The sequence below is a fragment of the Podarcis bocagei genome (genome assembly GCF_964188305.1).
Source record: "Podarcis bocagei genome assembly, chromosome: 17".
Classification (NCBI taxonomy): domain Eukaryota; kingdom Metazoa; phylum Chordata; class Lepidosauria; order Squamata; family Lacertidae; genus Podarcis; species Podarcis bocagei.
Window position 1 is genome coordinate 36,448,981 of NC_138143.1, and position 19,284 is coordinate 36,468,264.

Sequence of the window (19,284 nt, forward strand, 5' to 3'; positions counted from 1 at the left end):
CGCAACTGTTTGGAGCTAAAAATAAATACAGTTAACTTTCTGCCATGATTTGTCGTTCTTTGGGAACCATCACTATTTTAATGTTATTATTATTATTTGTTAAATTTGTATACTGCCCTTTATCTGAAAATCTCAGGGCACTTCACACCACAAAGTACATAATAAAAACAAGAACAAACCAATAGCCTCCTCTCTCACAAGCACATTTAAATGGACATAGACAGTTGATCAGCAAAAGGCTTTTTTTGAAGAGGAATCCCCCCCCGGGTGCCTATTTATTTATTTATTTATTTATTTATTTATCCATCCCCCGCCCATCTGCTTGGGTTTCCCCAGCCACTCTGGGTGGCTCCCAACAGAATATTAAAAATACAATCAAATGTTAAAAACATCCCTAAGCAGGGTTGCCTTCAGATGTCTTCTAAAAGTCAGATAGTCATTTATTTCCTTGACATCTGACGGGAGGGCGTTCCACAGGGTGGAACTGAGAAGACTCTCTGCCTGCTTCCCTATAACCTCACTTCTCACTTCTCTATCTGAAGAAGTGTGCATGCACACAAAAGCTCATACCAAGAACTAACTTAGTTGGTCTTTAAGGTGCTACTGGAAGGAATTTTTTATTTTGACTATGGCAGACCAACACGGCTACCTATCTGTAACTCACTTCTCACAGTGAGGGAACTGCCAGAAGGCCCTCAGAGCTGGACCTCAGTGTCCGGGCTGGACGATGGGGGTGGGGACGCTCCTTCAGATATACTGAGCCGAGGCCATAATCATGAAGGCACTAGATCAGGGGTCTGCAACCCGCGGCTCCGGAGCCGCATGTGGCTCTTTTACACCTTTGCCGCGCGCGGCTCCGGGGTGGATACTAGCGAGGGGAGGAGGCACATTGTGCGCCCCGACACTCCCCACTGTAGCGGGCGCTGTACTGGCTGTGACGTCGCATGGGGGCGGTGCATACGTTAGTCACCTTCCCGCCCGCCCGCTACATTGTAAGGGGCATGTACGCTGGTCACTGTTTTGAAGGGGAGTGAAGAACACACACACACAAAAAGGTAACTTGTAAATTTAATGTTTATTTCTATGAGGAGGAGTAATTCTGAGCGGTCAAACAAAGAAATAATTAAAAAAGTGACAAAAAAGTTATTTTTATAATGACGAGTTTTGTGGCTCCCAGTTTTTTTTTCTTCGGAAATGGGTCCAAGTGGCTCTTTTTCATAGAATCATAGAATAGAATCATAGAATCATAGAGTTGGAAGAGACCACAAGGGCCATCGAGTCCAACCCCCTGCCAAGCAGGAAACACCATCAGAGCACTCCTGACATATGGTTGTCAAGCCTCTGCTTAAAGACCTCCAAAGTAGGAGACTCCACCACACTCCTTGGCAGCAAATTCCACTGTCGAACAGCTCTTACTGTCAGGAAGTTCTTCCTAATGTTTAGGTGGAATCTTCTTTCTTGTAGTTTGGATCCATTGCTCCGTGTTCGCTTCTCTGGAGCAGCAGAAAACAACCTTTCTCCCTCCTCTATGTGACATCCTTTTATATATTTGAACATGGCTATCATATCACCCCTTAACCTCCTCTTCTCCAGGCTAAACATGCCCAGCTCCCTTAGCCGTTCCTCATAAGGCATCGTTTCCAGGCCTTTGACCATTTTGGTTGCCCTCCTCTGGACACGTTCCAGTTTGTCAGTGTCCTTCTTGAATTGTGGTGCCCAGAACTGGACACAGTACTCCAGGTGTGGTCTGACCAGAGCAGAATACAGTGGCACTATTACTTCCCTTGATCTAGATGCTATACTCCTATTGATGCAGCCCAGAATTGCATTGGCTTTTTTAGCTGCCGCGTCACACTGTTGGCTCATGTCAAGTTTGTGGTCAACCAAGACTCCTAGATCCTTTTCACATGTACTGCTCTCAAGCCAGGTGTCACCCATCTTGTATTTGTGCCTCTCATTTTTTTTGCCCAAGTGCAATACTTTACATTTCTCCCTGTTAAAATTCATTTTGTTTGTTTTTGCCCAGTTCTCTAATCTGTCAAGGTCATTTTGAAGTGTGATCCTGTCCTCTGGGGTGTTAGCCACCCCTCCCAGTTTGGTGTCATCTGCAAATTTGATCAGGATGCCCTTGAGTCCATCATCCAAGTCGTTGATAAAGATGTTAAATAAGACCGGGCCCAAGACAGAACCCTGTGGCACCCCACTAGTCACTCTTCTCCAGGATGAAGAGGAACCATTGATGAGCACCCTTTGGGTTCGGTCAGTCAGCCAGTTACAAATCCACTGAGTGGTAGCAGAGTCAAGACCGCATTTTACCAGCTTCTTTACAAGAATATCATGGGGCACCTTGTCAAATGCCTTACTGAAATCAAGGTAGGCTATATCCACTGAGTTCCCTTCATCTACCAGGCTTGTAATTCTGTCAAAAAATGAGATCAGGTTAGTCTGACATGACTTATTTTTCAGAAATCCATGCTGACTATTGGTGATCACAGCATTCCTTTCTAGGTGCTCACAGACTGTTTGCTTAATGATCTGCTCCAGAATCTTCCCTGGTATTGATGTCAGACTGACTGGGCGGTAATTATTTGGGTCCTCTCTTTTCCCCTTTTTGAAAATAGGGACAACATTTGCCCTCCTCCAGTCTGCCGGGACTTCGCCTGTTCTCCAGGATTTCTCGAAGATGACTGCCAGTGGTTCTGAGATCACATCTGCCAGTTCTTTTAATACTCTTGGATGCAGTTCATCTGGCCCTGGAGACTTGAATACATCTAAACTAGCCAAATATTCTTGTACTGTCTCCTTAGTTATTCTGGGCTGTGTTTCCTTTGCTGAATCATTTGCTCCAAATTCTTCAGGTCGGGCATTGTTTTTGTCTTAAAACAACGGGCATTGTTTTTGTCTTAAAGGTTGCAGACCCCTGCCCTAGATGAACCACCCTGGGGAGAACATTCCATAAGTAGGGAGCCACTGCAAAAAAGGCCCGTTCTCATGTTTCCACCCTCTGGACCTCTCATGGAGGAGACAGATGAAGAAGGGCCTCAGATGATTATTGTAGAGTCTGAGTCGGTTCATATGGAGAGGGGCGGTCCTTGAGGTATTGTGGTTCTGAGCTATTTAAGGCTTCATAGGTCAAAACCCGCATTTAGAATTGGGCCCAGAAACTAATTGGCAGTCAGCGGAGTTTGGCCAGGATCGGTGTAATATGCTCAAACCATCTTGCCCTGGTGAGCAACCTGGCCGTCAAATTCTGCACCATCTTCAGAGGGAAGCCTATGTACAACATGTAATGTAACCTAGAGATTACCAGAGCATAGACCAGTGTTTCCCAACCTTTTTTGGGCAAAGGCACACTTGTTTGATGAAAAAAATCTCGAGGCACACCACCATTACAGCCCCGTGACGTCAGCGTGCAGCGTCACGCCGGGAGGGACGCACGAAAGTGTAAGTTTCAATTTTTTTTCCTCCCCCTTGCCGGGGAACCTCCAAGCTTTGGGGGTGGGGGGGGGGAGGAGGCAGCAAAGCGAGGCAGGAAGGAGAGCGCGGCTTGGCTGGGTGAGCTTTGGCAGGGGCAGGGAATGAGAGCCGTGAGGCGGGCGCTGCGGACGGAGGCGCTGCCCACCGAGCTCGCAGGCAGCCAGGCAGGCAGACGGCGAGAGCCCCGCGCTGGGCGGCCTCTCCTCGCCGTCGCCGCCCCGCCTCTTGACGCCTGACTCACCCGCCTCCCTCCAGGCAACATCTCGCGGCACACCAGGCAACATCTCGCGGCACACTAGTGTGCCGCGGAACAGTGGTTGGGAAACACTGGCATAGACAACAGAAGTTAGGCTACCCCTGTCCAGATAGGGACACAACTGGGCCGCCAGGCAAAGCCAATGGAAGGAACTGATATCATTGAGGGCACTTCAGTCTCAAGTGACAGCAAAGGATCTAGAACAGCCTTTCTCAACCTGTGGGTCCCCAGATGTTGTTGAACTACAACTCCCATCACCCCTAGCTAGCAAGGCCAGAGCTCAGGGATGATGAGAGTTGTAGACCAACAACATCTGGGATCCACAGGTTGAGAACCGCTGATCTAGAAGTACCGCCAAGCTACAGACCCGCTCCTTCAGAGTGAGTGTAACTCCATCAAGAGCAGGCAAACTCCCACCCATCTAATCTAGGGAATCACTCACTAATCGTGCCACAGTCCTATCTGGATTGTATTAAGTATAGTGGTACCTCGGGTTACATACGCTTCAGGTTACATATGCTTCAGGTTACAGACTCCACTAACCTAGAAATAGTACCTCAGGTTAAGAACTTTGCTGCAGGATGAGAACAGAAATCGTGCGGCGGCAGCGGAAAGCCCCATTAGCTAAAGTGGTACCTCAGGTTAAGAACAGTTTCAGGTTAAGAACGGACCTCCGGAACGAATTAAGTTCTTAACCCGAGGTACCACTGTACAGTCATACCTCGGGATAAATACGCTTCAGGTTGAGCGCTTTCAGGTTGCGCTCCGCAGTGACCCGGAAGTAATTGAGTGTGTTACTTCCAGGTTTCGCTGCTCGCGCATGTGCAGACGGTCAAAACGTCACGCGCATGCGCAGAAGTGGCAAAACACGACCCGCACACTCGCAGATGCACTGTCACATCTTACGTTCTGTTCGGGATGCGAACGGAGCTCTGGAATGGATCCCGTTCACATCCTGAGTTGCCACTAGTGGGTGGACACAGCAGAGAACTTCAATGCCTAACAGATTGAGCTTCAGTTTGTTGACTCTCATCTAGTCAAAGTTATTGAGGGAAGACAACGGTCTACCACTGCCATCACTTGCAGAAGAAGAGCTGTGTGTCATCAGTATATTGCTGATTGTTGTTGTTTAGTCGTTTAGTTGTGTCCGACTCTTCGTGACCCGATGGACCAGAGCACACCAGGCACTCCTGTCTTCCGCTGCCTCCCGCAGTCAAACTCATGCTGGTAGCTTCGAGAACACTGTCCATGCTGATAACGTACTCCAAAACCCCACTCAGCAGTTTTATGTAGATGTAATGGGGGTTTTCGACCAGTGTGCCGTGGCACCCTGGGGTGCCTTGAGTGATGGTCAGGGGTGCCGCAGGCAACACTGACCTCTGTCCCTCATCCTTTGCTCCATCCTATGATGCCCTCTCGCGTCTCTGCCTCTCAAAGGCTTGCGTGGCTGTTTGTTGCAGCAGCCCTGGCCATAAGCTCCCCAGGCAAGTGGTATCTCTGGGGCTGGCCATGGGGTGCTGGTTGCCAGGAGCTGAGGTGACTTTGGAGTAAGCAAGCAAGTGGGTGAGGAAGCCCAGCCAGCCAGCCAGTGTGGTGTAGTGGTTAAGAGCGGTAGACTCGTAATCTGGTGAACCGGGTTCGCGTCCCCGCTCCTCCACATGCAGCTGCTGGGTGACCTTGGGCCAGTCACACTTCTCTGAAGTCTCTCAGCCTCACTCACCTCACAGAGTGTTTGTTGTGGGGGAGGAAGGGAAAGGAGATTGTTAGCCGCTTTGAGACTCCTTTGGGTAGTGATAAAGCGGGATATCAGATCCAAACTCCTCCTCCTCCTCCAGCCCTTGCTGTTGGGAAAGGACAGACAATAGGAAGGCCAGACAGCCAGTAGGGCAGATGCTTGCTGTGTGCAAGGCCTGCCTGGGAGTTGAGTGCTCAGTGCTGAAGGGGAGGCTTTCTGCCATGCAAGCCCGGCGGTGTCTGCTGCTGCACCTGCTGCCTCCCAAGGTAAGGTGCTGGCCTCATGTTCACCTTTGGCCGGTCTCTGTTGGGCCACTAAGGCTGGTGGGGACATCGTCTCCGCAGGCCCCTGCAGGGCAGTGTGAGGAGGCGCCTCTCTTTGGCATGGGGGGCAGCACAGAGACCAGGGATGGCGGCAGCAGCTGCCCAGAGGACTCCCAAGGAGAGGGGAGAGGAGGCTGAGGGAACACTCCACAAGGTAGGGTGTTTGAAAAAGGGTGAGAGGCTGCCAGCTCTGCTGGCAAGGGGTGACATAACTGGGCTCCTGAGCCCCACAGGGGTGCCACAGAAAGAATGTACTTGGTTAAGGGAGCTGTGGACTCAAAAACATTCAAAACCTCAATTAAGCCTTGAGGAACCCCACACAGAAGGCTCCATGGGGCCAAACGTACTCCCCAAGCATCACCCGCTGGATACAGCCATCCAAGTAGTACTTGAACCGCCACAAATGTCTAGTTGCCATTTGGGGGCAAGACGGTTCTAAAGTCTTATTTTCCAAAGGATGGACTGATTGTGACTGATTCTCAGTTAAACATCTGGCCAGTTCAGATGACAACCTTGAGCCAAATTAAGAACCTTGAGAACTTAAAGAAGAAAAGTCATTTTATCGACTAAGAGTGCTGCAGACCTATAGGTGTTTTTTTTTAAAAAAAGCAAATAGCTTATACAGTGGTACCTCGGGTTAAGTACTTAATTCGTTCCGGAGGTCCGTACTTAACTTGAAACTGTTCTTAACCTGAAGCACCACTTTAGCTAATGGGGCCTCCCGCTGCCGCCGCTGCGCGATTTCTGTTCTTATCCTGAAGCAAAGTTCTTAACCTGAAGCACTATTTCTGGGTTAGCGGAGTCTGTAACCTGAAGAGTATGTAACCTGAGGTACCACTGTACGGTGGGCTTCCCTAGACCATCAACAACCTTAGAAAATGAGTGCCAGAGATACAGTCCGTACCTGCAGGAAGGGGCTGGTCTCACAACTGCATTAGATACTGTTGAATGTGAAATGTGGTTTCCAGGTCTTCAGAGGGTTTTTTCCTGAGACAGGTCTGGGCGAAAGCTTTTCTGATTAAACCTGGAGCTCCCATTGGACCACTGCACCACAAAGACAATCTCAGCCTCAGTGAGCAAAGCCTGTCTTAAACTAATTTACCACTAGCACTCACTCCAGTAAAATGTAACCCATCCCTATCACCTGAGTGCAGGAAGGGATGCTCAGAATGAGGATCCTACCTCCACATGTGGTGGTTTTGCCCTGTTTCTCTAGCTTTGATCATATTTCTAAAATACCGTATTTTTTGCTCTATAGGACGCACTTTTTCCCTTCCAAAAATTAAGGGGAAATATGTGTGCGTCCTACGGAGCGAATGCAGGCTCCTTGGCTTCAGCGATAGCAACGCAAAGCCTCCGAAGCGCAGAGGGAGCGCTCCCTCCGCGCTCCGGAGGCTTCGCGTTGCTTTCGCTGAAGCTGCCTGAAGCCTCCGGGGGCTTCAGGCAGCTATCCGCATGCCTTCGGAGCACAGCGGGAGTTCCCGCCGCGCTCTGAAGGCTTGCGGATAGCCGCCTGAAGCCTGGAGAGCAAGAGGGGCTGGTGCACACTGACCCCTCTTGCTCTCCAGGCTTCGCTTCGCTGGAGAGGCGCTGCACGGTTTTCCCTCTCTGCGCAGCGCCCCTTCAGCAAAGCGGGAGGAGAAATGGAAGGGGCTCCGTTTCTCCTGCCGCTTCGCTAAAGGGGCGCTGAGCAGAGAGGGGGAGAATTTTTCCCCCTGTTCTCCCCCTCTAAAACAAGGTGCGTCCTATGGTCCGGTGCGTCGTATAGAGCGAAAAATACGGTATGTAACCAGATCATCCTGTAAGCAGCTCCTTTTGCTCTTCGCTGCCCCCAAATTCCTTCTTGGAAATCTCATTAGTTTCCTCTTGGCTGCAGGCAGCAAAAGGTCCTCTGTTTTTCTTTTATTGAAAATTGGCACAAGCAGGTTTGACATCTCAGTTTCATGGAAAAATTAACGCATGATATGTGGAAAATAAATCTAATAGATTTAGACATGATATGGTTTTCATTCCTAACTTTCATAACTTTTGAGAATTCACAACCTCCCACCACCCACGCTGGATTTTGGAAGGAGCTGTATTAGATAGATGTTTTTACTTTTGGCTTGATTTTAATGCTCGTCAATTGTTTCCAGTCATGTATTTTAACAATTATGCATTAGAGATCTGAAACTGTGTGTTTTGTTACGGTTCGCCATTGTGATGCAATTTGCAAAATAGAACAAAAAGTGAGCGATGGTGGGATAAGCTCCCCTGCGTGTTCTTTTAAGAAAATTAGTTGAGAAAACCAGTCTGGTTCCTGCCTGTTATAAACAGTATTTCTAGCTACATAAGAATCTCATACTAATTCAAAATAAAGTCCCTTTCCGCTAAATACGTGCATTGGGTTGCTCCCCAAAGTTGCAAGTTTTTCATTTTATATTGCGTACAATGACAGTAGTGAATGCCTGATTCCAGTTCTGGATTGATAACAGTTCTTGGTTGGTTTTCTTACCGCAACACAGCGCAGTGCCAGTGAGAGATTTCCTCCCATTAACAATAGCAGGAAGAAGAAGGAAAGTCAGTTCTGACTGGGGTCATGCCAGTCGTGTAGACTTCCTCATTTGGCAGACTTCCTCCATCTGTCTCCAGTCGCCTCCTGCTACAGCAGCTACCTGAGAGGAAAAGCCACCACACAGGACCAAATATCAGCGCTGGTTTCACCCTCCATGTTCCTGAAGTGAGCGCCAAAATAGCCCACTCAGTATGCCTGAGAATCTAGAACAGAGGTTGCGTGTCAAGGTCTGCAAGCCACCCCAAATAAACTCACACTTAGAATCATAGAATCATAGAGTTGGAAGAGACCACAAGGGCCATCGAGTCCAACCCCCTGCCAAGCAGGAAACACCATCAGAGCACTCCTGACATATGGTTGTCAAGCCTCTGCTTAAAGACCTCCAAAGTAGGAGACTCCACCACACTCCTTGGCAGCAAATTCCACTGTCGAACAGCTCTTACTGTCAGGAAGTTCTTCCTAATGTTTAGGTGGAATCTTCTTTCTTGTAGTTTGGATCCATTGCTCCGTGTCCGCTTCTCTGGAGCAGCAGAAAACAACCTTTCTCCCTCCTCTATATGACATCCTTTTATATTTTTGAACATGGCTATCATATCACCCCTTAACCTCCTCTTCTCCAGGCTAAACATGCCCAGCTCCCTTAGCCGTTCCTCATAAGGCATCGTTTCCAGGCCTTTGACCATTTTGGTTGCCCTCCTCTGGACACGTTCCAGTTTGTCAGTGCCCTTCTTCATCAATTTTTGTTTAAGGTTTTTTAGCATGATTTTGGCCACAACTTTATTTAAATACACACACGTGAGTGGTTGCTTAGGCATTGGTTATGACTATCTATCCTTGCCCCAGGGACAGAACTGACTTCCGGATTCCAGCGGAAGCCAGTCAGGGAAAACAATATTGGGGAGAAAATGAAGCTGGGCTTCAGTCCCTCACTTCTCACCCTCATGCTCCTGGTGGCTTGCACGGCCCAAGCCCGATGCCAGGGACTTGGATGAAAGAATGGCAAGCCCCTGGATTCCTTTAACGGAATTCCCTTTCCGCACCACCATGGGAGGGGTAGGCACTTACCCCTCCACCAACCAATTTGAACCAATGCCTAACCGCCAACCTTACAAGTTGTGACGAGTTGCTACGCAGTAGGCAAAAACCAAATGGCACCAGCCAATCTGCCAAATGGATAAAATTCCTACCAGGCCCCTGCCCCCAAAGCATAGCAAGGTCAGAGGACAACAAACCCCCCCCCCCCCCTTTTCAGGGAGGGTGGGCGGGTGATCCGGTGCATGCAGCCCAAGAGGACGCCCAAGGCTACGTGTCCAGTATTTAAAACCTTTGACCCCTCCTTCAAATTGGCAACATCAAAATCTCCCCAGAGACTCGAATTATCCACTCACTGCCTGTGGCCATCCAAACGTATCCACCCAGCAACAGTGGGGTGGCCTGCTGGCTCCCACCGCAACATGTGCTCTCTGTTAGGGAGAACACGCTTTCCCAAACTTTTTCAGGTCCCCATCTCCTTGGTTCCAAAAACTCATCCCCACTGCCCTCTATCTCATAATAAGCATTGTTCAGAACATGACCCACTAAGGAAGAGAGATAAAATTCAAAACAGCAACAATTAAATGCACGTTCATTCAAAATCCCATTAAAACTATCAGTCAACAATGAGACTTCCGGGTTTTGGCACACATACACACACAAAAGAGACTTCCAATCTCAGGGTTGTGGGTTCGAGTTCCAGCACCAGGCAAAAGATTCCTGCATTGCAGGGGGTCGGACTGGATGACCCCTGTGGTCCCTTTAAACTCTACGATTCTCTGTTTCTATGAAAACCGATGAACTTGATCTGGTGGTGCCAGCTTTTCAGTCGTTTATTGTGCTGGTCCCGAGGGTTAACCATGCAGCGAGGTCCGAGTCCAGTCTGAGTTCAAGGGTGCGGTATGGAGGCTGCCCGTCAAAGCTGAAGCGCGGTCCAAGGCAGGGAGTCGGGTGAGGTCAGGAACTCTGGCAGGAGATCAGGACAGGGTGCAGGCAGGAACAGGCTACCAACAATGTTGCTCTGGCAACCTGGGACTGGGCTGGCTGGCTTTTATCTTCCCCGAGGCATAGGGCGGCCCCGGTCCACAGGTGACTCGCCTCTCCTGGCGTGGAGGCGAGCACTCCTCCTGCGGGAACTTAGTTCCCTCTGGCTCTCTGCCCTGAGCCTCTGCAGCTCAGGAGAGGCTGGAGGGTTACCGGACCCAGAGGCAACCTCCTCTTCCCCTGATGGGGCTGAGAGTGGAGCACCTGCAGGCAATGGGTCCTCCATCACCTCAGGGGCCAGAGCAGACTCAGCTGGTGTCTTCACCTGAGGACCCAGCACAGGTGAGGACCCTTCAGGCTCAAGCCCCAGCCCCAGCTCAGCTGGTCCTGGAGGCGGGGACTCCTGTGCAGGCTGGGATTCTTCAGGTTCAGCCTCTGAATCTGAATCCCAGGCCATCACACTTATGCCTCCAGTACCTCACTGCCCTCCTGCCTCTAAGCACTCCCCACTAGGCAATCCCACTGCCCCCCCAGGGCTCAGTACTTCTCATTTTGGGAACCACTGGCCTAGAAGTATATGAGGCACTGCCAGATCTCTTTGAGGACATCCGTGTTGGTCCCCATAGAGACACTCCGACATGGAATAACAACACTGCAACAATGGAGTTTGCTTTATATATATATATTTAATGTAGATATATATAATCCCCAGCCCTGGATTTCAAAGAGTTCTTATTTGATTTCAAACGGGCAGGACGCCAGGAGGATGAACAGCTGAGTCCACTTGTTTTTGCAGTCTGTCCTGTCTGATACAGTATTGACTGAGACGCTAAGAGCCGAGAGAGTTCAAATCTGAAAATAAAGGAAGCTAAGCCAGCAGGAAGGTGCAAAAAGACACACAGGGCCACAGAGACAACCTTTTCTAAGCTAGTGTTTGCTTGTACACAGTGGGTTGGCATGAGTGGTGATTATTAGTCATCACCACCCAGGGTTAGCAAACAAGGCATAGCATCTAATTTCAGCAAAGCACGTGATGAGATCTCCCACGATATCCTTGTTGACAACATGGTAAAAATGCGGGCTGGTCAATGTTACTGTTAGGTGGCTCAGAAATAAAAAAGCTTTCGTGTGTGGTGCTGTGGTCTAAACCACGGAGCCTTTTGGGCTTGCCGATCAAAAGGTCGGTGGTTTGAACCCCTGTGATGGGGTGAGCTCCCATTGCTCTGTCCCAGCTCCTGTCAATCTAGCAGTCCGAAAGCACACTAGTGCAAGTAGATAAATAGGTACCACTGCGGTGGGAAGGTAAAATGGCGTTTCCATACACTTCTCTGGTTTCCGTCACGATGTTCCGTGCGTTTTAGTCATGCTGGCCACATGACCCGGAAAGCTGTCTGTGGACAAACGCCGGCTCCCTTGGCCTGAAAGAGAGATGAGCGCCACAACCTCATAGTTGCCTTTGACTGGACTTAACCATCCAGGGATCCTTTACCTTTTTACCTTTATTATCTTAGGTGGACCCACAACCCCAATGAGGGAGGCCTTGCCACAAGACTCCGCCTTACAACCTCTGCTTGTTACCATTTTTGCAGGAAGTAGAGGGCAAACTTATCAGATTTGCAGATAACACAGTGGTGCGAGGGACAAGATACAATCAATCAATCAAACAAACACAAACACACACACACACTTCCGAATTTTTACAAATTAACTTCAAATTAAATAGTTACATTATTTCATATATTGACTTTCCACTCCCACCTCCACTGTTTTTTAATTCGAACTCTTTTCTACTGCATTATATATAAAATTCTCGTCTATTATCAAAATCCCTCTAAGACAATTACTTATCATTTTTCTTCTACTGCTCCTATCTTGAATCCTGTCTGCGATTTCATTTGTAGTTCTTGCCCAAATGGTCCAACAAAAGGTCTCCGTTCTTCTGTAAAAAGTTCATCATTTTGATCTCTTAACATTGCTGTCAACTTTGCGCAGTCCATAACTTTTAAAAGCCATTCCTCCTTCGTTGGAATTGTCTCTTCTTTCCAGTTCTGTGCATATAGAGTTCTAGAATCAGCATTACCTTGAAAGGCTGGCGCACTTGGCCAAAATAGAACAAGGTGGGATTCAACACAGAGAAAAGCAAAGTCTTGGATTTTGACACACACACGCGCACACACACACTCAGAAGCACAAGCATAAGTCTAAGATGGGGAAAATAGGGCTTGGCAGCAGCAGATATGAAATAGTGAATTAGTGGATCACAAGCTGAACATGCGCCAACAGTGTGCTAACAATGCTAATGCAGTCTTTGGCTGCTTGTCAAGCTGCATATGTACTACGGTACCTGGGAGGCACATTTTAAGGACGACATTGATCAATGTCTAGAGGAGATGTCAGGCTTTCGGAAAGGGGATCCCTCCCTCGGTGGCAGTAATTAAGCAGATCAAACGAAAGGAGCATTCATACCAGTTAGTTTCTTTAATAATCACAGCGAGAGACAAAAGAAGAAGAAGAGAAGAGTTTGGATTTGATATCTTGCTTTATCACTACCCAAAGGAGTCTCAAAGCGGCTAACATTCTCCTTTCCCTTCCTCCCCCACAACAAACACTCTGTGAGGTGAGTGGGGCTGAGAGACTTCAGAGAAGTGTGACTGGCCCAAGGTCACCCGGCAGCTGCATGTGGAGGAGCGGAGAAGCGAACCCGGTTCACCAGATTACGAGTCCACTGCTCTTAACCACTACACCACACTGTCTCCTAACGAATGCATATCTCTTTAGAAATGGTGTTGCTCCCAGTAAAGGCTCACCCCCTCCATCCCCATTTATCTACGTCACTCCTACGTCGGGTAATCCGAACTTGTTTCTGCTGAGCTCTCTGTTCTATCACTTTCAAAGCCCGTCTAGTCTTAGGCGAAGGGGGGTCAGGAATGCTGTCCAAGGACACTGAATGTGCCAGCTGTCTCTCTCCTGGTGTTTCCTCTTCTAGCTGTTCCTCTCCCAGTATTTCCCAGCTTTCCCCCTCTGGACTATTCCCTTCTGCAAACCACTGTTCTAAGTCAATACTGGCCCCCTGCCCTTGGGAAGGTTCAGGAGATGGGGCGGCAGCGGCTCCCATCATTCCTCCTCAGTCCAGCCCCTGAGAGGAGAGGAACCAGAATGGTGAGGTGTATGAAAACATTGGGAGAATGTTCCTTACGGTGAAGCAGACTGCCTGGGGAGGTGATGAGCTCTTCACTAGAGTTTTAAAGGCAGAGGCTGGGTCACTGTTTGTCAGAGATACCGTCATCGCAGACCCATCGTGGATCCTACATTAACGAAGGGGTTGCAATAGATGATCTCCAAGATCCCTTCCAACACTATGATTCTATGAGATGAGGAGAAGCAGCTCATCTTGGTAGAATTCATCAGGTGGGGAAGGGAGAACCATAAGTTGCATCAGCTTCAACCAGTTCACACATTACAGCATTTTTAGGCAGCATTTTCAAGTGGCCAGATGCAAAGGAGAATAAGGCTATTGTATGCACAGGTGGGTGGACAGGTAGGAAAGTAATAATTTATTTGTGTAGCTATATATACCTGCGTCAAACAGAAAGCAAAAAGGACCATTCAGAACTTTTAAAAATTACTTTTTTATTCAAAATTAAAAGAAAACATATTATCCAGAAACATATCATCCTTATTTTCCCCCTTTTCCCCTCCCTCCCCCACAGAACCCCCCCCACCCCCCGACTTCCCTCAGTTCCAGTCTTTGAGTTCTCTAAAAATGCTGTTTTCTGCATGTTACACAGTTGTATAGATCCTCAAACTATTTAAGTAATAATTATCAATTAAAATTTTGGGAATGTTTATTCAAAACCAGCCAAGGAGTCCAGTTCGCTTTGTTGTGTCTTCAAATACTTTGTAAAGGATTCCCATTCATCTTTAAAGTCACAGTTATCCTTGTCCCATAGCTTGTATGTCAGTTTTGCCAGTTCTGCATAGACCATTCAGAACTGAACCACAAATTTAGCTCTTGACTTCTTGGCAGTGCAGATAAATATGCAAAGGAGCATCTTTTTCATTATCAAACAGCAGGAAACATACAAACTCACCAGGTATAACAGATGTCTTCTTGCAACTAAAGTTGGGACAAATGTTTTTCATGGGGATCTTTATAAAATGGACATTGAGTAATATAATGGTCAATATCATCTGTGACAGTTTTGCAAAATACGTAAAGACAAGACACCGTTCCAAGGGTAATTTCTTATAACGGCCATCTGAAAAGGCAGAGACCATGACATTAAGTCTTAATTCTGCAAAAGGGTTTCTACGTGGAGCTGAGGTTGTTAGATCCAGATATGAGACACAGGGAATTTCAGCAGCTGTTGTTTCATGTTACTGTGACATGACAAGTCTGTGCATACTGGCATGTCGTCTACGTGTCTATGAAAAGTACAGAAGCCCTGACCTCACTTGCATATAACTTCATTTATGTCCTGGCTGAATTGTCAACATTCATCATGGTCTGGAAGATGTCAGGAGCAGGCATTTCCTGGGTCATGGCATGGGAGTCCAGGTTGGGTGCTTATGAGTCCATCTTGTAGGATGAAGAGCATTTGCGGGCTCTCAACCCCATAGGGAGGAGCAGCAGAGATACCATCTTCCACCAGGCCTGAAGATCTTGACTATGACAAGCAGGAACCAGGAATTTCTTTCCCCTAATGGCTCCCCGCTGCCAGAGCACCTTTAGCAGGCCATGTGACTTTGCCTTTTCAAGAAAACTGCATACCCTCCAACATTCTGCTGAAGAAAATTGGGATGTGAGTCTTTTGGTGCTGTGTTCGCGTGGGAGTCAGCCGACACTTGCAAGAGTGCTGAAAAACACGCACTTCTTTTTCTTTGGCGATCACTCGTAGCCAAATAAGATTGTCTTCCAAGAACATAGTTTTAACGGTGAGTCTGTAAGTGACCGTGGAGGCCAATTCTGGATCCACACGTCCTTCCACAGTGGGGACGTAGGTTTCCGGGTGGGAGTTGATTATGGTGTGGCTTTGCCAAACGTGCCTTCCTCTTAGCATGTTTCTCCCTTTCTTCCTGAGTTTGAGCATCTTCAAAGCCCATGACACCTTTGGTAAAGGCTGTTCTCCAATTGGAGTGCTCGCAGGCCCGTGTTTCTCAGTTGTCGGTGTTTATACTAGATTTTTTAAGATTTGCCTTGAGAGAGTCTTTAAACCTCTTTTGTTGACCATCAGCATGACGCTTTCCAAGTTCGGAATAGAATAGTTGCTTTGGAAGACGATAATCAGGCATCTGAGCAACATGACTAGTCCAACGAAGTAGATGTTGAAGAATCCTTGCTTTGACACTGGAGGAACACACACCTGAACAGGGGCCTGGAGGAGCAGTTCCCTCTTTGTCACTGCTCAATGATCCTGCTCCTGATCAATGAGTCAGTTGGGAAAATCACCCCCTTGCAGCCAATTGAGAAACAGCTGAGCTATGGCAAAGAGGGCGCAGCAGTGCCTTTGGGAATGGCTGTTTCAGGGTGCTCCAGGGTCATTGAGGTGGTGGCTCCTGATTAAGCCAGCTTCCCTCACCCTCGTTTTTCCTAATGGGAAAGGCAAGGGAAGTTGCTCCAGGGATCTTTGGAAGGAGGCGTAGGTGGAAGGTCTCATGACATGCTTCTGATCATTCCCGTGTGCTGCAATGTACGCTGAGCACTCTGGAAGGCAAGCGGCAATCTCTGTCCAGCACTTCCTCACTTGTTTGCCTAATGGAGTGGTGGAGGGTGTGTTGCAGTTGTATGTCTGAAGGGCTGATTTGACACAACTGGATGGGCCTGAGCCAGCCTACGGGCTGCCAGTTCCCTACCTCTGCTCCAGCATTCCCAACACATGTGCCAACGCTAGCATGCTTGTTGTTGTTTAGTTGTTTAGTCGTGTCCGACTCTTCATGACCCCATGGACCAGAGCACGCCAGGCACTCCTGTCTTCCACTGCCTCCCACAGTTTGGTCAAATTCATGCTGGTAGCTTCGAGAACACTATCCAACCATCTCGTCCTCTGTCGTCCCCTTCTCCTTGTGCCCTCCATCTTTCCCAACATCAGGGTCTTTTCCAGGGAGTCTTCTCTTCTCATGAGGTGGCCAAAGTGCCAGCCAAAGCTTCAGGATGTGTCCTTCCAGTGAGCACTCAGGGCTGATTTCCTCCAGAATGGAGAAGTTTGATCTTCTTGTAGTCCATGGGACTCTCAAGAGTCTCCTCCATCACCACAATTCAAAAGCATCAATTCTTCTGCGATCAGCCTTCTTGATGGTCCAGCTCTCACTTCCATACAAGGGAACTAAGTGTCTGCTGTGGGAAACAAATGCAGAAGAGACTGCCCACTGCTTTGCTTTCACCTCTGCTGTGATCAGAATATTCTGACTCATCTTTGTGTGGTTTAAACATGTCGCTTCTGTCCTCATGCAGACAAGCACTAGAATTCCCTATCCCCCAGAGGATGGTGCCCTCCATATTTCTGTTCGAGCTGATATGGGCATATCTAGGACAGTGACACATGTAGGAGCATAGTGGGGCAGGGGGCGGTACTCTGCAGGTGAGAAATTTTTATTCATATACATCCCCAAAATTAAATGCTTTTGGTTGTAAGCATTGGCATGCTTCCAGTTTTATTTTATTTTTTATTATGTTTAAAAAACGTATCTTGGCTATCAAACTTTGGGGCATATGGCTGTAGACATTGCCAGCATATAGAAGACCAGAGTTTTGCAAGCTGGCTTAAGATGCTGAACTCTGTATATCATCTAACGTGTCTGCTATTTACCATTGTGTTTCTTGTACAGGGAAACAGGTTTCCTAAATACTTCTTCTGAAGATATGGACAACTCAAATTCCTCTTGTGAGGATTCAGTAGAAACGGAGGCATTTATACATTTGTCTCTTCCTCCAGCAGTAAGTAGGCCAATTATCGTACTTTCTTGAGTTATGACTGATGAAATACAGAGCTACTCTGATACTGAGGCTGGCATTAGACTGGAAGGAGAGTGGCTGTGTATAATACTGAAAAATGCACAAAATGGAATACTGAGCTCATATATTACTCTTGGGTTCTGCACTGGACACTAACGGGCACACGCAGACATAATTACCGGTACTTTGGCATTGATACCCTTGCTTAATTTGGGGAATTTGGCAGAGGCTGATCTTAAGTGCGCTTGCTGCAGAGAGCCAGAACTAAAAACATAGGGAGAGCTCTGCAGTATAAAGAGCTTACAACCCACCTACTCTCAGCTGCCGGAAGCATCATAGTGCAGGGGCGTGTCAGTAGTGAACATGAACCACTGGTACCAAATTGGATGGGAAACAGCCTTACTAGAAAAGCTACCCTAACTGTCAGGGAACTGCCATCGGCTCAGGAGGGAGAGGGGAAAAGCCGGATGGATTACAGAGAGCCCCCAAAGATCGTGGGAAGCAGCACCTCCTCAGCGGAGGAGAGTAACCACGCCTCCAGTGGAGAGGAGCTTCAGGGCTCGGAGGAGGCGAGGCGCTGCCAGGACACCTTGCCTGGGCAAAGTGGGGAGGAGAGAGGTCCCCCATTACCCATACCATCCTTGCGCAGTAAGCTTTCGCGCTGAGAGGGGAGGCGCAGACTGGGCGTCAATAAACTACTTTGCTGGGGAAGGTTTAAGGACCGCCTACTCACAGATTCTACCAGTGAATGAGCAAGACATGGGAGAGTGGGGCTCTGGACAGATAAAGTTTATTTTGGCACCCAAAGCAAGGCTTCGCAGCCGAGCAGGGGGGCATTTGCCTGCTTGCTCTTGAGCAACCCCTTGGAACCGTAACACTAACTAACAAACTGAAAGCAACACGGGGACAAATATTGTATTGGCCTGAATATAAGCCGCACCAGAATATAAGCCGCACCTTAAAAAAAAATTTTTTTGGGGGGGGGGAGAGAAAAAAGTCAATACCCAAATATAAGCCGCTCCCTTAAATTTCTGCAGCCACTCACATCCGTTCCATTTTATTGTATGTCTGTTTCAGCAGCGATATCATAAAAGCCAATTTTTGTAAGGTTGCGAATTTAAGCCACACTTTAATTTGGGGGGGGGGGGGAATGAGGCTTATATTCAGGCCAATACTGTAAAAGAGGACGCCTTCACCCTGGTGTGGCTCCCTTTTATTACACACGTAGCCCAACAAGACAACAACAAGAACCTACTGGCAGCATACGAATCAATGTTTTTAACTTGACCCAACAATCACACACTTCCAAGAGATGGATGGGAAAATTCATCAGGAACATCCTGACTTGGTTTAATTAACTGACAGGTTAACTGAGCTGATAGGTTGAGCATCCATCTTTAGGGACAATAACTCAATTGTAATTCTTTATTAGTTTCTCAAAGATCAAAGGATGCCTTCACTCCCTCATGACTGTTCTTCTGTATCGGCAGGTCTTCATCATTATAGTGCTGTCCTGTCTTGAAAAAAGAATAAAAAGATGTTGTATAGATGAAAAAATTCCTCTACATGGACACTGTGGGATTATGGCGTAAGTTGAAGAATAACTTTCCTCCTGTGGCTACAAGTGTTTTCTAAAAAAGACAAATACGCCAGTGCAACAAATGCCATTCCTTCATGAAAGCAGGTCACCTTTCTGAATCTGTCTTGAGGGAGGCATAAATTCAAGTATTTACATCTGGGATAAAAAAAAAGGATAAGTCACTGTCCTTGCACCGGAACAGAGCAGTCTCCTCTTGTATCGGGCAAGGAAGATCTTCCATGTTAGCACTACAGTGGTACCTCAGGTTACATACGCTTCAGGTTACATACGCTTCAGGTTACAGTCTCCGCTAACCCAGAAACAGTACCTCGGGTTAAGAACTTTGCTTCAGGATGAGAACAGAAATCGTGCAGCGGCAGCAGGAGGCCCCA

At 47.9% G+C, this 19,284-nt stretch overlaps 1 protein-coding gene across 1 annotated transcript in view; it reads left to right on the top strand.

The window, feature by feature from the left end:
* The window catches only part of LOC308576560 (uncharacterized protein), an 83,983-nt gene that overhangs the window by 3,214 nt on the left and 61,485 nt on the right, over positions 1 to 19,284 (top strand). Inside the window, exons 2-3 of the mRNA XM_081175966.1 lie at positions 17,187 to 17,295; positions 18,804 to 18,901. Coding sequence (XP_081032092.1) covers positions 17,187 to 17,295; positions 18,804 to 18,901 — 207 coding nt within the window. The remainder of the gene's footprint in view (positions 1 to 17,186; positions 17,296 to 18,803; positions 18,902 to 19,284) is intronic.